The sequence below is a fragment of the Schistocerca piceifrons genome, chromosome 4 (assembly GCF_021461385.2).
Source record: "Schistocerca piceifrons isolate TAMUIC-IGC-003096 chromosome 4, iqSchPice1.1, whole genome shotgun sequence".
In the NCBI taxonomy this organism is placed as follows: Eukaryota; Metazoa; Arthropoda; class Insecta; order Orthoptera; family Acrididae; genus Schistocerca; species Schistocerca piceifrons.
This window is the reverse complement of record NC_060141.1, coordinates 319,159,748-319,175,534: the sequence shown is the minus strand read 5'-3', so window position 1 is coordinate 319,175,534 and position 15,787 is coordinate 319,159,748. Positions and strand designations below refer to the sequence as shown.

Genomic DNA, 15,787 nt, shown 5'->3' with positions numbered 1-15,787 from the left:
TTCTGGCAATGCCCCTCGCAATGTGGCTTCAGTTGCAGTCGTGTGTGTGTGTGTGTGTGTGTGTGTGTGTGTGTGTGGGTGGGTGTGTTTTCTACTTCAGAGGAAGGTATTTTGGCCAAAACCTAAAGTGTATAGCAGTCTTTTTGTTGTGCCTGTCCGTGACTCAGTGTCTGTAGCATTTATACGTCTGAGTAGCTGCCAAAATGATAGTGGAAGAGAGCTGTGACACAATGCAGTTCCTTCAAGCATCTGGCCATATCCACTGCCACCTGACAGCCACAACACACATAGCTGTGGCTGAGCTTCAACATACCACCCCATACTGCCTTAGCAATTATACGTGGCCAGGTTGCTGACCTTCGGCCATGGTGATGGCCACTATGCAACAATCAACACCTGTTGCACTCACCTAACATCCTCAGCAGAAGTAGAAGCAATAGAATTAGGTGATAGTACTAACTGTCAGTGAGAGTGAACACTGCTCAAAGCATTGTATGGAAAAGTGAAATGTCAATTACGCATGTCTTTCCAAAGGTTATGTTTCAGATAATTAATCAGCAACTAGTATTTCCTTGTGTTAGAAATGTTTTTCCAACTTCAAATACCAGACTGTCTGGCTGTCTTACATTACCTACAGAAAAAGTTTTATCATCTGTTTCTTTATGTCAGGTCATTTTGTTTGCTGTAGATATATAATTCTTGTCTTTTTTCTGATTTGATTATGACTTGAATCATAACATACTGTATGATGTACAGTTATGAGACACTGTATTATGTTAGGTAGTCAGCTGGTAACCAATTAGGTTCCAGTTTAATTAAAGTTGACATTTTCTTGACTTCTTCAATGTACAGAGCAGCAGTTACATGTGCAATAAGATTCCTTTTGCATACGCTGATCAATGTTCTTATACAAAGAACAGGTGGGGTATCTTGATTACTGAGATTATGGAAGTACACCTGAAAGAGGTAAAAGTTACGTTTATTACAGTTGAAAAGTATCATCAGTTATGTTACGCTAAGGAAACAGAAAAGTAAAGAATGTCTTGAACTGTTTGAGAACTGACAACATCGTAATTTTTTGCATAACCTATTCCCATAACATCTACACATCTTTGTGAATATTCCTTTATAATATATAATCCTGTTTATTCAGAAAAATTAATGTTCAGGATGGGTTGTACGCTATTCAGACTTAACTGATGCACTAAGGAATTTTGATATTCTTAATTTTTGTATAGTGTTGATTACCTACTTGTCACACATATTAACCAAAATGTAAACAACTGTAAATATTTGAACCATGGACCTTGCCACTGGTGGGGAGGCTTGCGTGCCTCAGCGATACAGATGGCCGTACCATAGGTGCAACCACAGCGGAGGGGTATCTGTTGAGAGGCCAGACAAACATGTGGTTCCTGAAGAGGAGCAGCAGCCTTTTCAGTAGTTGCAGGGGCAACAGTGTGGATGGCTGAGTGATCTGGCCTTGTAACACTAACCAAAACAACCTTGCTGTGCTGGTACTGTGAACGGCTGAAAGCAAGGGGAAACTACAGCCGTAATTTTTCCCGAGGGCATGCAGATTTACTGTATGGTTAAATGATGATGGCGTCCTCTTGGGTAAAATATTCCGGAGGTAAAATAGTCCCCCATTCGGATATCCGGGCGGGGACTACTCAAGAGGGTGTCGTTATCAGGAGAAAGAAAAATGGCGTTCTACGGATCAGAGTGTGGAATGTCAGATCCCCTAATCGGGCAGGTAGGTTAGAAAATTTAAAAAGGGAAATGGATAGGTTAAAGTTAGATATAGTGGGAATTAGTGGAGTTCGATGGCAGGAGGAACAAGACTTTTGGTCAGGCGAATATAGGATCATAAAAACAAAATCAAATAGGGGTAATGCAGGAGTAGGTCTAATAATGAATAAAAAAAATAGGCGTGCGGGTAAGCTACTACAAACAGCACAGTGAACGCATTATTGTGGCTAAGATAGACATGAAGCCCACGCCTACTACAGTAGTACAAGTTTATATGCCAACTAGCTCTGCAGCTGACGAAGAAATTGATGAAATGTATCATGAGATAACAGAAATTATTCAGATAGTGAAGGGAGACGAAAATTTAATAGTCATGGGTGACTGGAACACGATAGTAGGAAAAGGAAGAGAAGGAAACATAGTAGGTGAATATGGAATGGGATTAAGGAATGAAAGAGGAAGCCGTCTGGTAGAATTTTACACAGAGCATAACTTAATCATAGCTAACACTTGGTTCAAGAATCATAAAAGGAGGTTGTATACATGGAAGAATCCTCGAGATACTAGAAGGTATCAGATAGATTATATAATTGTAAGACAGACATTTAGGAACCAGGTTATAAATTGTAAGACATTTCCAGGGGCAGATGTGGACTCTGACCACAATCTATTGGTTATGAACTGTAGATTAAAACTGAAGAAACTGCAAAAAGAAGGGAATTTAAGGAGATGGGACCTGGATAAACTGACTAAACTAGAGGTTGTACAGAGTTTCAGGGAGAGCATAAGGGAACAATTGACAGGAATGGGGGGAAGAAATGCAGTAGAAGAAGAATGGGTAGCTCTGGGGGTTGAAGTAGTGAAGGCAGCAGAGTATCAAGTGGGTAAAAAGACGAGGGCTGGTAGAAATCCTTGGGTAATAGAAGAAATAGTGAATTTAATTGACGAAAGGAGAAAATATAAAAACACAGTAAATGAAGCAGGCAAAAAGGAATACAAAGTCTCAAAAATGAGATCGACAGGAAGTGCAAAATGGCTACGCAGGGATGGCTAGAGGAAAAATGTAAGGATGTAGAGGCTTATCTCACTAGGGGTAAGATAGATACTGCCTACAGGAAAATTAGACAGACCTTTGGAGAAAAGAGAGCCACTTGTATGAATATCAAGAGCTCAGATAGAAACCCAGTCCTAAGCAAAGAAGGAAAAGCAGAAAGGTGGAAGGAGTATATACAGGTTCTATACAAGGGCGATGTACTTGAGGACAGTATTATGGAAATTGAAGAGGATGTAGATGAAGATGAAATGGGAGATATGATACTGCGTGAAGAGTTTGACAGAGCACTGAAAGACCTGAGTCGAAACAAGGCCCTGGGAGCAGACAACATTCCATTGGAACTACTGACGGCCTTGGGAGAGCCAGTCCTGACAAAACTCTACCATCTGGTGAGCAAGATGTATGAGACAGGCGAAATACCCTCAGACTTCAAGAAGAATATAATAATTCCAATCCCAAAGAAAGCAGTTGTTGACAGATGTGAAAATTACTGAACTATCAGTTTAATAAGTCACAGCTGCAAAATACTAATGCGAATTCTTTACAGACAAATGGAAAAACTGGTAGAAGCCGACCTCAGGGAATATCAGTTTGGATTCCGTAGAAATGTTGGAACACGTGAGGCAATACTGACCCTACGACTCATCTAGGAAAATAGATTAAGGAAAGACAAACCTATGTTTCTAGCATTTGTAGACTTAGAGAAAGCTTTTGACAATGTTGACTGGAATACTCTCTTTCATATTCTGAAGGTGGCAGGGTCAAGTACAGGGAGCGAAAGGTTATTTACAATTTGTACAAAAACCAGATGGCAGTTATAAGAGTCGAGGGGCATGAAGGGGAAGCAGTGGTTGGGAAGGGAGTGAGACAGGGTTGTAACCTCTCCCCAATGTTATTCAGCCTGTATATTGAGCAAGCAGTAAAGGAAACAAAAGAAAAATTTGGAGTAGGTATTAAAATCCATGGAGAAGAAATAAAAACTTTTTGGTTCACCAATGACATTGTAATTCTGTCAGAGACAGCAAAGGACTTGGAAGAGCAGTTGAATGGAATGGACAGTGTCTTGAAAGGAGGATATAAGATGAACATCAACAAAAGCAAAACGAGGATAATGCAATGTAGTCGAATTAAGTCGGGTGATGCTGAGGGAATTAGATTAGGAAATGAGACAGTTTAAGTAGTAAAGGAGTTTGGCTATTTGGGGAGCAAAATAACTGTTGATGGTCGAAGTAGAGAGGATATAAAATGTAGACTGATAGCAGAACATAAATTAATATGCCACATGAACAGCGAGGTTCCCAACACCCTTCCCTGGGGTATACCTGAAGTTACTTCTACCTTTGATGATGACTATCCATCCACGATAACATGCTGTGTCTTCCCTACCACAAAGTCCTCAATCCAGTCACAAATTTCACTTAATATCCAATATGATCAAATTTATTGACAATAAGCATAAATGTGGTAATGAGACAAATGCTTTTCGGAAATCGAGAAATACTGCATCCACCTAACTACCTTGATCCAAAGCTTTCAATATGTCATGTGAGAAAAGTGCAATCGATGTTGTCAGAATTCATGCTGGTTGGCACTTTGGAGGTCATTCTGATCAAGATACCTCATTGTGTTTGAGCTCAGAATATGCTTTAAGATTCGACAATAAATTGATGTCAAGGATATTGGATGGTAATTTTGTGGAGCACTTTTACTACCCTTCTTGTAGAAGGGTGTGACCTGTGCTTTTTTACTGGGCATGGTTTTTTATTCAAGGGATCTACAATAGTTTATACTTAGAAGAATGGCTAACTCAACCACAAATACAGTGTAGAACCTGACCCTGGAGCTCTGTCCAATTTTAGTGATTTCAGCTGTTTCTCAACACCATTGGCATTAATACTTATTCCATTCATTTTGTCAGTGTTACAAGGATTAAATTGGGGCAATTCTCTTGGGTTTTCCTTTGTAACGGAATATTTGGAAACAGTGTTAAGCATTTCAGCTTTTGTTTTGCTACCATCAATTTCAGATCATGTATCATCCACTAGGGGCTGGACACTACAGCCTTTACATATGACAAGAACTTATTTGGGTTCTGTGAAAGGTCACTTGACAATATTCTGCTACAGTAGTCATAGAAGGCATCACGTATTGCTCTGTTGACAGCCAAATGTGTTTCATTCATCATCTCTCTATCTATAGTCCTATGCTTTATTTTACACATATTATGCAGTAATCTCTGTTTCTTTAGAAGTTTCTTTGCAGTGACTGTATACCATGGAGGTTTGCTCCCACCAATAACTGTTCTACTGGGTACATATCTGTCCAATGTATGATCAGTTATTCTTTTAAACATGAGTCAGAGTTCCTCTCCATACTCCTGCCCTGTGCTGAAAGTTTTAATTTCCTCGTTGAGATATGACAATTCTGATATTTTTTCATACATTGTTTGTTATAATGACAATTATACAAGTAAATTTCCCCATAAACAGTAAATTCACGGATAGTAAGTTCACTACTAAAGGATGCACAGTGGAAATGAAGTGTAAACACTACAAAGAATATCTTACCATGGTGTGCCATATATTTTCAATCCGTAAACTACAACTTCTTCATCTTGTAAATATATGCAGTTCGTCAAACATTTTTTCACATTTGGAGTTGTTATTGCTTCTGTTATGTTTTCTTTTGGAACACCCAATGTTGGAATTTTATCAACAACACTGTAACCTGTATGAGAAGTTCTGTCGCCTGGACTGCTGTTCAAAGACTGTGTAAATGTTTCATCAAAACTCAGCTCATGATTTCCCGCAATAACAATTTTATATTTGTGAGGCAGCTGACCTAAAATTACATATTACAAATAAATTCAGTTTTCATATTAGTATTGACTATCATGGATGTAATATTAGGAAACAACTAAGCTTACCTATCCAATTATTGAAATCAATAACCTCTTCCTCTCTGCCACATTTTGTAAAATCACCTGCATGTATGAAAATATCTCCATCTGGAATGTCAAATCTGATATGTGGAGTCAATGAGTGTGTATCACTCATACATACTATTCGAACCTGCAGAAACATTACAAATAAATAAAACTGCAACAAAAAATTGCGCCTAAAATTATACTGTATGAACATTAATTAGAAAATGAAAAGCTGCTTCAGTAATACATTGTCACTGATATCCTTAAATGTATACATCACAGGTTATTGGGTCTGTCACCCAGCTTATCTGTTCATAAACTTGATGAACATAGTTTAAATAACTTAAAATATAAGTTACAAATTTCTTGTGGTGGACATTTTTGCAGCAGTAGTGTATAAATTGAAGTAATTTTAAAGAAAAACACCTTTTGCATGCTGCACATTAATTTTTTTTAAAATTTTGCTTGCACACCCAGATGTGTTTCACTTTATTTGCAAAGCATCTTCAGTGGGTTTCAGATCAGCATCTAATTCATTATTTGTAATCCAAACAGCTTTCTCTCATATAGACAATTGGTTGACAGTTTGCAGTTTCTGTTGTGGTCACTGCAGCCTTTCAGCCAGTTTTCTGTATGGGAGAAAGCTGTTTGGCTTACTGATAATGAATTAGATGCTGATCTGACACCCACTGAAGATGCATTGTAAATAAGGCAAAATATGTAAAATGTGAAAAACTAATGTGCAGCATGCAAAAGGCAATTTTATTTAAACTACTGCTTAAACTTAAAGTTTTTCTTTTCTAAGTTTCTGCAATTTAAAATATATGTATTTGAAGGTAAAAAAAAATTAAATATTGTATGGGAATATAAGATACAAGTACCAAATGTGTCTTGCTGCAGTACTGACTGGAACACAAGTGCTAAATGTTATACTGTTTGTTTGAGGATTTAAAGAGAGAAGAGAAGAAAGTGGACTGATACATATACGGCAAACAAAAAATTCATATGCAGAGTAAAATTAGGTCTATTAGATTTCAGGAAGGAACAGAACACAATGACAATAATTACTGCTAAGATACTTGAAGGGTCCAGGAAAAAAGTTTAGTTCATTTTTTTCTTTTTTCACCAGTATATGGAAGTACAGAACAGGAAAACTAACTCAGTCATAATGTAAATGAGCTTTGAAAAGAAGTTGTACAGGGAAAGAAAGAGCTCAACCCATATGACACACAACAAAAAGGTTTAGTCCATTAAGTGCTGAACTTACTGGACTGCGTAGTTTTGCAGGATGCTTATTTATATGGTCTCCTTTCTGTACTTCTAATGTACTGAAAAAGGCCTAGGAAAAATGAACGTGAAGCAAGATTTAACAATGCAACCTATGAGTACACAGTTTGAGTACAAATATGGGATGCAGTGAAAGAAGTTTTTGTTTTTCTTACGGCATTGATGGCAATGCATGGCACGTGACATATCAAAAAGTAAGACACAATATGTAGTGTCTAGTCATCGAACTACCAGGAATGCCCTTCTTGATAAGAGAGAGAAACACGGGAACAGCCCCTGGAAATTAAGCAGCATATTGCCCCCTTTCCAGACAGACATTGTTATTATGGGTTAGAAGATACAACTAAAGTATACTCTCTGACGAACTGGACATAAGTACAATGTTCAATTTATTCAAAGAGAATTACCCAACACGTAAGGCATATTACAAAACACATACATAGTGTATTTCCTATGAGTATACCCACACAGATACATGTAGTACCTGTGACAAATACAGAGGCAAAGTGAAATGCCTACAAATGGAAAAATAAAAGTGCACAGAAGTGGCGGAAATCAGAGACAATGAGTCTCAACTGAATAATTAGAAAACTTAAAACTATTTTCCCAAATTGAAAGCAAACATGTTTTATGAGAGGAGGAGAAAAGCTAAGAAGGAAAGCAGAAAGAGCTGGAAAAGGAGGCCATATATGTGGATTTTGGCAAGGATCTGCCTCTGCCCAACATTACACCTAAAGCTTTATGTTATAAATGGCAATTATATATGTAAACTTTAAACATTCACTGTTTGTCAAATGCATAGATTACGTTTTTCCTTTATCTTGAATGTGTTGCCAAAAAAGATAGTGATGTTGTCTGTTCCACGATTCGCACATTTTGTTAGGAAGCTAAAGCTGAAACTTTTCACCAATGGACAAGATTCCTGAGGCACTTCTATGTGCAGAAGTGTCCCTTTCACCCAAGGCTTATCAAATTCAGGATGACATAATGGAGCATAGAAGATTGCTGTTTGAAATCAGCACATCCGGTTGAAGAATCCAAAGGATTAGAGTTTGGGTTTTCCTGAATTTTCTCCCAACCATATATGTTTTTTACTATGATATAGATTCAGATTACCCATCTATCATGAGAAATACCAGGAGCTATATATTTTGAAAATTTTTTGTTTGTCATTAGCAAAAGAAAATTATGAGAGTTGCCTCCTTTTTGCTTGAAGTTCTCAGACTAGGCAGTCTTGTACTGCTTTTAAATTATATTTCGATTCTGTGTCAAGTAATAAAGGAAAATACAGTGTTTATGCTACTTTGAAGTCATGGATGGATCCCCTTCTTTAATTTGATAAGCAACTCTTACTCAACTTTTTAACATACATCATCAAAACTTCAAACAAATTTGCAATAACATTGTTACATATTTACAGGATGTTAGTTAAGGTTTGTAAGTTTGCAAAATAACTGTAAATGTTACAGAACTGTAAGATCAAGAAAAGATTTAACTAGAAATATTAATGTTCTACACTGAAAAGCCAAAGAAACTGATACACCTACTTAATAACATGTAGGGCCCCTGTGAGCACGCAGAAGTGCCGCAACAAGACGTGGTATGGACTCGTGGTGGTGGTGGTTGTTGGGATGTTTAAAGGGGACTAAACAGCTGAGGTCATCAGTCCCCCATTCCAAAAATAGGCGAGACTTAAATTTGCGGAGCAGGTAAAACCCCAAGGGGAAGGAGACTCCCCCCCAGGCACTGAAAGAACACAAATGCGGCAATGAACACTACAGACAAGAAGAGTACAGATGAACACCAGACAGAAAGAAACAGAAGATAAGAAGATGGCCGGAGACTGGTTGACTGACCACGAGAACAAAAACAAGGGAAAGAGTCAACCATCCGACTACGCACTAAAATCTGCAACCAAATATGAGAGACTCGAGGACAAGAGACACAGAGAGGGAAAGGTGCAGGACCTCCCTAAATGGAACCATAAAAAGGACTACCACGGATAAAATTTAAAACGTCGTCAGCCATGGAGGCATCATCGCATAAAACCAAAGGCAAAGCGCCCGGGAGATTAAAAGACTGCTGGAGGGTGCGCAGTCAGGGACACTCCAACAAAATGTGGACGACCGTCAGCCGGGACCCACACCGACACGGGGGGATCCTCCTGACGCAAAAGATGGCTGTGCGTCAGGTAGGTACGGCGGATGCGGAGCCGACACAGGACGACAGAGTCCCTGCGAGAAGCCCGCAGGGAGGACCGCCACACATCGGTCGTCTCCTTGACAGCCCGCAGTTTATTCGGGGATGTCAGGCCACGCCACTCATCAGTCCACATCCCAAGCACCTTACGGCGCAACACCAACTGCTGATCACGAGCCGGGAGGCCGATCTCCAAAGCTGGGGCATCGATCGCCCCTTTGGCCAGCCTGTCGACACGTTCGTTCCCCAGGATGCCAACGTGACCTGGCATCCAAACAAAGACCACCGAATGACCAGAGCGGGTAATGGCGGAAACAGACTCCTGAATAGAGGATACCAGAGGAGAAGAGGGATAGCAGCAGCCGATGGCCTGGAGGCTGCTCAGGGAGTCACTGCAAATGACGATGGACGTACCTGAGCAGGAACGCATATGCTCATGAGCGCGCAATATGGCCACCAGCTCTGCAGTAAAAATACTGCAGCCAGCCGGCAAGGAGTGCTGTTCAACATGGGCAGCGTGAGCAAAAGCGTAGGCAGTGCGACCATCAACCAGGGAACCATCAGTGTAGACAGTCTCACAGCCCGAAAATGAGGCAAGGAGCACAAGAAAACGGCGACGGAGGGCCACAGGCGGAACCGAGTCCTTGGGTCCCTGTGCCAAGTCCAGACGGACGGACGGCCGGGGCAAACACCAGGGAGGCGTAGGTGCACGGACCCGGAAGGGAGGCAGAAGAGGGAATGACCCCAGCTCCGACAGCAGGGACTGGACGCGGACAACTATGGAAAGCCCAGACCGAGGCTGCCGTTCGGGCAGATGGAGGACCATGGCAGGGAAAAGCAGGCGATGATTGGGATGGCCCGGCGAGTAGTGCGCGTGGACAGCATAGTCGGCGAGCAGTCGATGGCGGCGAATCCGCAGTTGGGGAACCCCGGCCTCCACCAGTAGACTATCCAAGGGGCTCGTACAGAAAGCACCAGTTGCAAGCTGAACCCCACAGTGGTGTATGGGGTCTAACAACGTCAACACTGAGGGTGATGCAGACCCATAGGCCAGGCTCCCATAATCAAGCCTGGACTGCACAAGGGCTCTGTACAATCGCAACAGCGTGCAGCGATCTGCACCCCAAGACGTGTGGCTCAGGCAGCGGAGGGTGTTGAGGTGCCGCCAGCACTTTTGCTTCAGCTGAGTAATATGAGGAACCCATGTGAGCGGGGCATCAAAGACGAGTCCTAAGAAGCGGCAAGTGTCCACCACTTCAAGCAGGTGGCTGTCGAGGTAAAATTCAGGATGAGGGTGGCCTGTCCGACGCCTGCAGAAGTGCATAACTCGAGTCTTGGCTGCAGAGAACTGAAAACCATGAGTCAGAGCCCATGATACTGCCTTGCGAACGGCTACTTGCAGCCTGCGTTCGGCGACACGCGTAGTCATGGAGCTAAAGGTGATGCAGAAGTCGTCGGCATACAAAGAAGGAGACACCGACGACCCCACGGCTGCAGCCAGACCATTAATGGCCACTAGAAATAAGGAGACGCTCAACACCGAGTCCTGCAGGATCCCATTTTCCTGTGTATAAGATGAACTGCAGGCGGCACTGACTTGCACCCGGAAAGAGCGGCGCAATAAAAAGGCTTGAAGAAAAGCCGGGAGCCGACCACGAAGACCCCACTCATGCAACGTAGCAAGGATGTGATGCCTCCATGTGGTGTCATATGCCTTCCGCAGATCAAAAAATACAGCAACGAGATGCTGACGTCGGGCAAAGGCCGCACGGATAGCAGATTCCAGCCGCACCAAATTGTCTGCAGCAGACCGGCCCCGACGGAAGCCACCCTGGGATGGAGCGAGGAGACCGCGCGACTCAAGGACCCAACACAAACGCCGCCTCACCATACGTTCGAGCAATTTGCACAAAACGATGGTGAGGGTAATGGGACGATAGCTGTCCACTGCCAGTGGGTCCGCACCGGGCTTCAAGATGGGGACAATAACAAGCTCTCGCCATTGCGACGGGAACATGCCCTCGCTCCAAATGCGGTTAAAGATGGTGAGGATGTGTCTCTGGCAGTCCCTGGAGAGATGCTTCAGCATCTGCGCGTGGATGCAGTCTGGTCCTGGTGCTGTATCAGGGCAATCGGAGAGGGCAACGAGGAATTCCCTCTCGCTGAAAGGAGCATTGTATTTTTCAGAACGACGCGTGTGGAATGATAACGGCGTCTGCTTGGCTCGCTCCTTTAGAGAGCGAAAGGCGGGGGGTAAGTTGCAGTCGCAGAGCTCTTAGCAAAGTGCGCGGCAAGGTGTTCAGCAATGGCGGCAGCGTCCGTGCAGACAGCACCATCCAAGGAGATCCCAGTAACACCCATAGGGGTCTGGTATCCATAAATCCGCCGGATCCGGGACCACACGAGCAAGGTGGAGACACGGGAGCCCAAGGATGAGACATACCTCTCCCAGCACTCCTGCTTACGCCGTGCAATAAGATGACGGGCCAAGGCACGGAGCCTCTTAAAGGCGATGAGGGTCTCTAGAGACGGGTGCCGCCTATGACGCTGGAGAGCCCGCCTACGGTCGCGAATAGCCTCAGCAATCTGCGGCGATCACCAGGGTACAGCCTTCCTCCGAGGGAGTCCAGAAGAGTGGGGGATGGCAGCCTCGGCCGCTGAAATGATTGACGTGGTTAAGACACGGACCACCTCGTCAATGTCACCCTGTGGGGGAGACTCAATGGTTGGAGCGGAAGTAAAAGCCGGCCAGTCAGCCCTGTTGAGAGCCCAGCGGGGCAGGCGCCCAGAAGAATGACACTGGGGCAGTGACAAATAGATGGGAAAATGGTCACTACCACACAGGTCAGGATGCACTCTCCAGTGGAGGGATGGGACAAGTCCGGGGCTGCAAAGAGAGAGATCGATGGCTGAGAACAAGCCATGGGCCACACTGAAATGCGTGGGAGCACCGGTGCTCAAGAGGCTAAGGTCGAGCTGAGCCAACACATGCTCCACGGCACGACCGCGGTCATCGGAGACAGTCCCACCCCATAGAGGGTTGTGGGCATTGAAATCGCCTAGTAACAAGAAAGGTGGCGGCAATTGGGCTATCAGTGCAGCCAGGACATGCAGTGCGACATCACCATCCGGTGGAAGGTAAAGACTGGAGACGGTAATAGCCTGTGGCGTCCACACCCTAACAGCGACAGCCTCTAAAGCTGTTTGTAGAGGGACAGACTCGCTGTGAAGAGAGTTAAGGACATAGATGCAGACGCCACCAGACACCCTTTCATAAGCTGCTCGGTTCTTATAATAACCCCGATGGTCACGGAGGGCGGGGGTCCGCATTGCTGGAAACCAAGTTTCCTGAAGAGCAATGCAGAAGAAAGGGTGAAGGCTGATAAGTTGTCAGAGCACAGCTAGATGATGGAAGAAACCGCTGCAGTTCCACTGGAGGATGGTATTGGCCATGGCTGAGAAAGGCGTGACGGGACTGGGAAGGCAGATTACGCCGCTGGGTCACCTGCTGCCTTCGATTGAGCACCTGTGCTAGTGCTTTCCATGGCGTTGGAGGGACCGGCGAGATTGAGGTCCTCAGCGGACGCCAGAATCTCCACCTCATCCTCAGACGCATAGCTTGTAGGAAGCGGTGGGATAGGTACCACCGCAATGTCGTTAGCCTTGGGGACTTTCTTCTTCTTCTGTTTCTCTCGCTGTGCCTTCGGTGGTTCAGGCTGGGAGGGCGTCACTGGGTCAGTCTCAGGGACAGACGACGACCGTGTGTCCCTACAACCAGGGACCGGCGGTTGTTTGAGCCACTTGCGGCTGTCGGCTTTGGTATCTGTCGGAGCTTGCGAAGGGAGGTCCCCAAGGGACCCCTTCCTGGCGAGAGGAGCCGAAGAAGTCTTACGCTTCTCCGGCTGGGAAGGGGGAACTGACATCCCCGATGGTTGGGGGGGTGTTGTTCCTGAAGTAGATGGAGCAGGAGCAACAGGGAGTTCAGTGCCCCCCACCATCAAGGGGGCAGGTGTGGTCCTCTGGCTCTGAGAGCTAACGGTGTGTGGAGCAGCTATAGGAACTGTAACAGGAGCGACAGTGGCGGCATAAGTGGACGTCATTCATACTGGATGCAGTCGTTCAAACTTTCGCTTAGCCTCAGTGTAGGTCAGCCTATCCAGGGTCTTGTATTCCATTATTTTCCGCTCCTTCTGGAGAATCTTACAGTCCGGTGAGCAAGGGGGGTGGTGCTCCCCGCAGTTGACACAGATGGGAGGTGGGGCACATGGAGTTTCAGGATGGGACGGTCGACCACAATCGCGACAAATGAGGCTGGAAGCACAGCGAGAAGACATATGGCCGAACTTCCAACACTTGAAGCACCGCATCGGGGGAGGGATATAGGGCTTGACATCACAACGGTATACCATCACCTTGACCTTCTCAGGTAACGTGTCACCCTCGAAGGCCAAGATGAAGGCACCGGTTGCAACTTGGTGATCCCTTGGACCCCGGTGGACGCGCCGGACGAAATGGACCCCTCGTCGCTCTAAGTTGGCGTGCAGCTCGTCATCGGACTGTAAAAGGAGATCCCTGTGAAAAATAATTCCCTGGACCATATTTAAGCTTTTATGTGGGGTGATAGTAACAGAAACATCCCCCAGCTTCGTACAAGTGAGCAAGGCTCGTGACTGGGCAGAGGATGCTGTTTTTATTAAGACTGACCCTGACCGCATCTTGGACAAGCCCTCCACCTCCCCGAACTTGTCCTCTAAATGTTCGACAAAGAACTGAGGCTTCACAGACACAAACGATTCCCCGTCAGCTCTGGTACAGACGAGATACTGGGGCGAATACCTGTCGCTCTCATTCATAGCCTTTCGTTCCTCCCAGGGTGTGGCGAGGGAGGGGAACGATTTGGGGTCATATACGTTACCTTTAAAATGGGCCCTCAAACGCTTAGAGACTGCTGGTGGCTGGCCACCAGCAAGAGAAGATGTGCCACGCTTAATTGCGTGTCATCCACCCTGATGCCACCCACTCCGACCAAGGGCCCTCCCCACGGGCGCCACCCAGCCACAGCAAAGGCCACCTGGTAGGATGGCCATTGCCGGGAGTCCCGATGCCCCAGGGAGATGGGCATCTACTCCTTGGTATACGCGGGGAGTTAACGGCGCAGGCATCAGTAGAGCGATCCCTGTGTTGTCAGGGGGCTACAACCAACAGGGTACATGGCGGCCCCACCACAACGGACTGGCTACCGTACTGGATGTTAGGTGACATGTGGTCCATGGTCACTGTCAGTGCAGAAAGTGGCCCTGCACATTGCTTGGCAGAAAGTGCACGCAGGAGCGTATCCATGCCCAAGAGATGTAGAGCGGGCAGGACTGCAACGCAACGACGAATAAGCTGGCGAAAGTTCTCAACGCAAGATGGACACAATGCACCAAGTAAGGCGCCCTTCCCCAATCAGCTCGCTCTTCAGAAAAATTTTGAGAGATGGAGGTCAAACCCGACAGGGGACCATCACACAAGGCCGAAACGTTTGAGACTCCTTTTAGTCACCTCTTACGACAGACAGGAATACTGTGGGCCTATTCTTACCCCCGGACCCGCAGGGGGGGGGTGTGGACTCGACTAATGTCTGAAGTAGTGCTGGAGGGAACTGACACCATGAATCCTACAGGGCTATCCATAAATTCGTGAGAGTACGAAGGGGTGGAGATCATATCTGAACAGCATGTTGCAAGGCATCAGAGATATGCCCCATAATGTTCATGTCTGGGGAGTCTGGGGACCAGCAGAAGTGTTTAAACTCAGAAGAGCATTCCTGGAGCCACTCCGTAGCAATTCTGGACGTGTGGGGTGTCGCATTGTCCTGCCAGAACTGCCCTAGTCCGTCGGAATGCACAATGGACGTGGATGGATGCAGGTGATCAGACAGGATGCTTACATACATATCACCTGTCAGAGTCATTTCTAGATGTATCAGGGATCCCATATCATTCCAACTGCATATGACCCACACCATTACAGAGCCTCCACCAGCTTGAACAGTCTCCTGCTGACATGCAGGGTCCACCGACTCATGAGGTTGTCCCCATACCCGTACACGTCCATCCGCTAAAAACAATTTGAAACGAGACTTGTCTGACTAAGCAACATGTTTCCAGTCATCAACAGTCCAATGTCGGTGTTGAAGGGCCCATGAGAGGCATAAAGCTTTGTGTCATGCAGTCATCAAGGGCACACGAGAGGGCCTTCGGCTCCGAAATGACCGTATTGATTGTTTTTCATTGAATGGTTCGCACACTGACATTTGTTGATGGCCCAACATTGAAACCTGCAGCAATTTGCAGAAGGGTTGCACTTCTGCCACGTGGAACGATTCCCTTCAGTCGTTGTTGGTTCCATTCATGCAGGACCTTTTTCCAGCCCCCGGAAAAGTTGGAGATTTGATGTTTTACTGGGTTCCTGATATTCCCAGTACACTTGTGAAATGGTCGTACACGAAAGTCCTCACTTCATCGCTATCTTGGAGATGCTGTGTCCCATCACTCGTGTGCCGATTATAACACCATGTTCAAACT

At 45.4% G+C, this 15,787-nt stretch overlaps 1 protein-coding gene across 1 annotated transcript in view; it reads right to left on the bottom strand.

Annotated features, from left to right (window-relative positions):
• LOC124794636 (metallophosphoesterase domain-containing protein 1) overlaps positions 1-15,787 on the bottom strand; it is a 73,322-nt gene that overhangs the window by 38,508 nt on the left and 19,027 nt on the right. Inside the window, exons 2-3 of the mRNA XM_047258148.1 lie at positions 5,733-5,877; positions 5,374-5,647 (exon numbers count right to left, since the gene is read on the bottom strand). Of these exons, the coding sequence (XP_047114104.1) occupies positions 5,374-5,647; positions 5,733-5,877 (419 nt within the window). The remainder of the gene's footprint in view (positions 1-5,373; positions 5,648-5,732; positions 5,878-15,787) is intronic.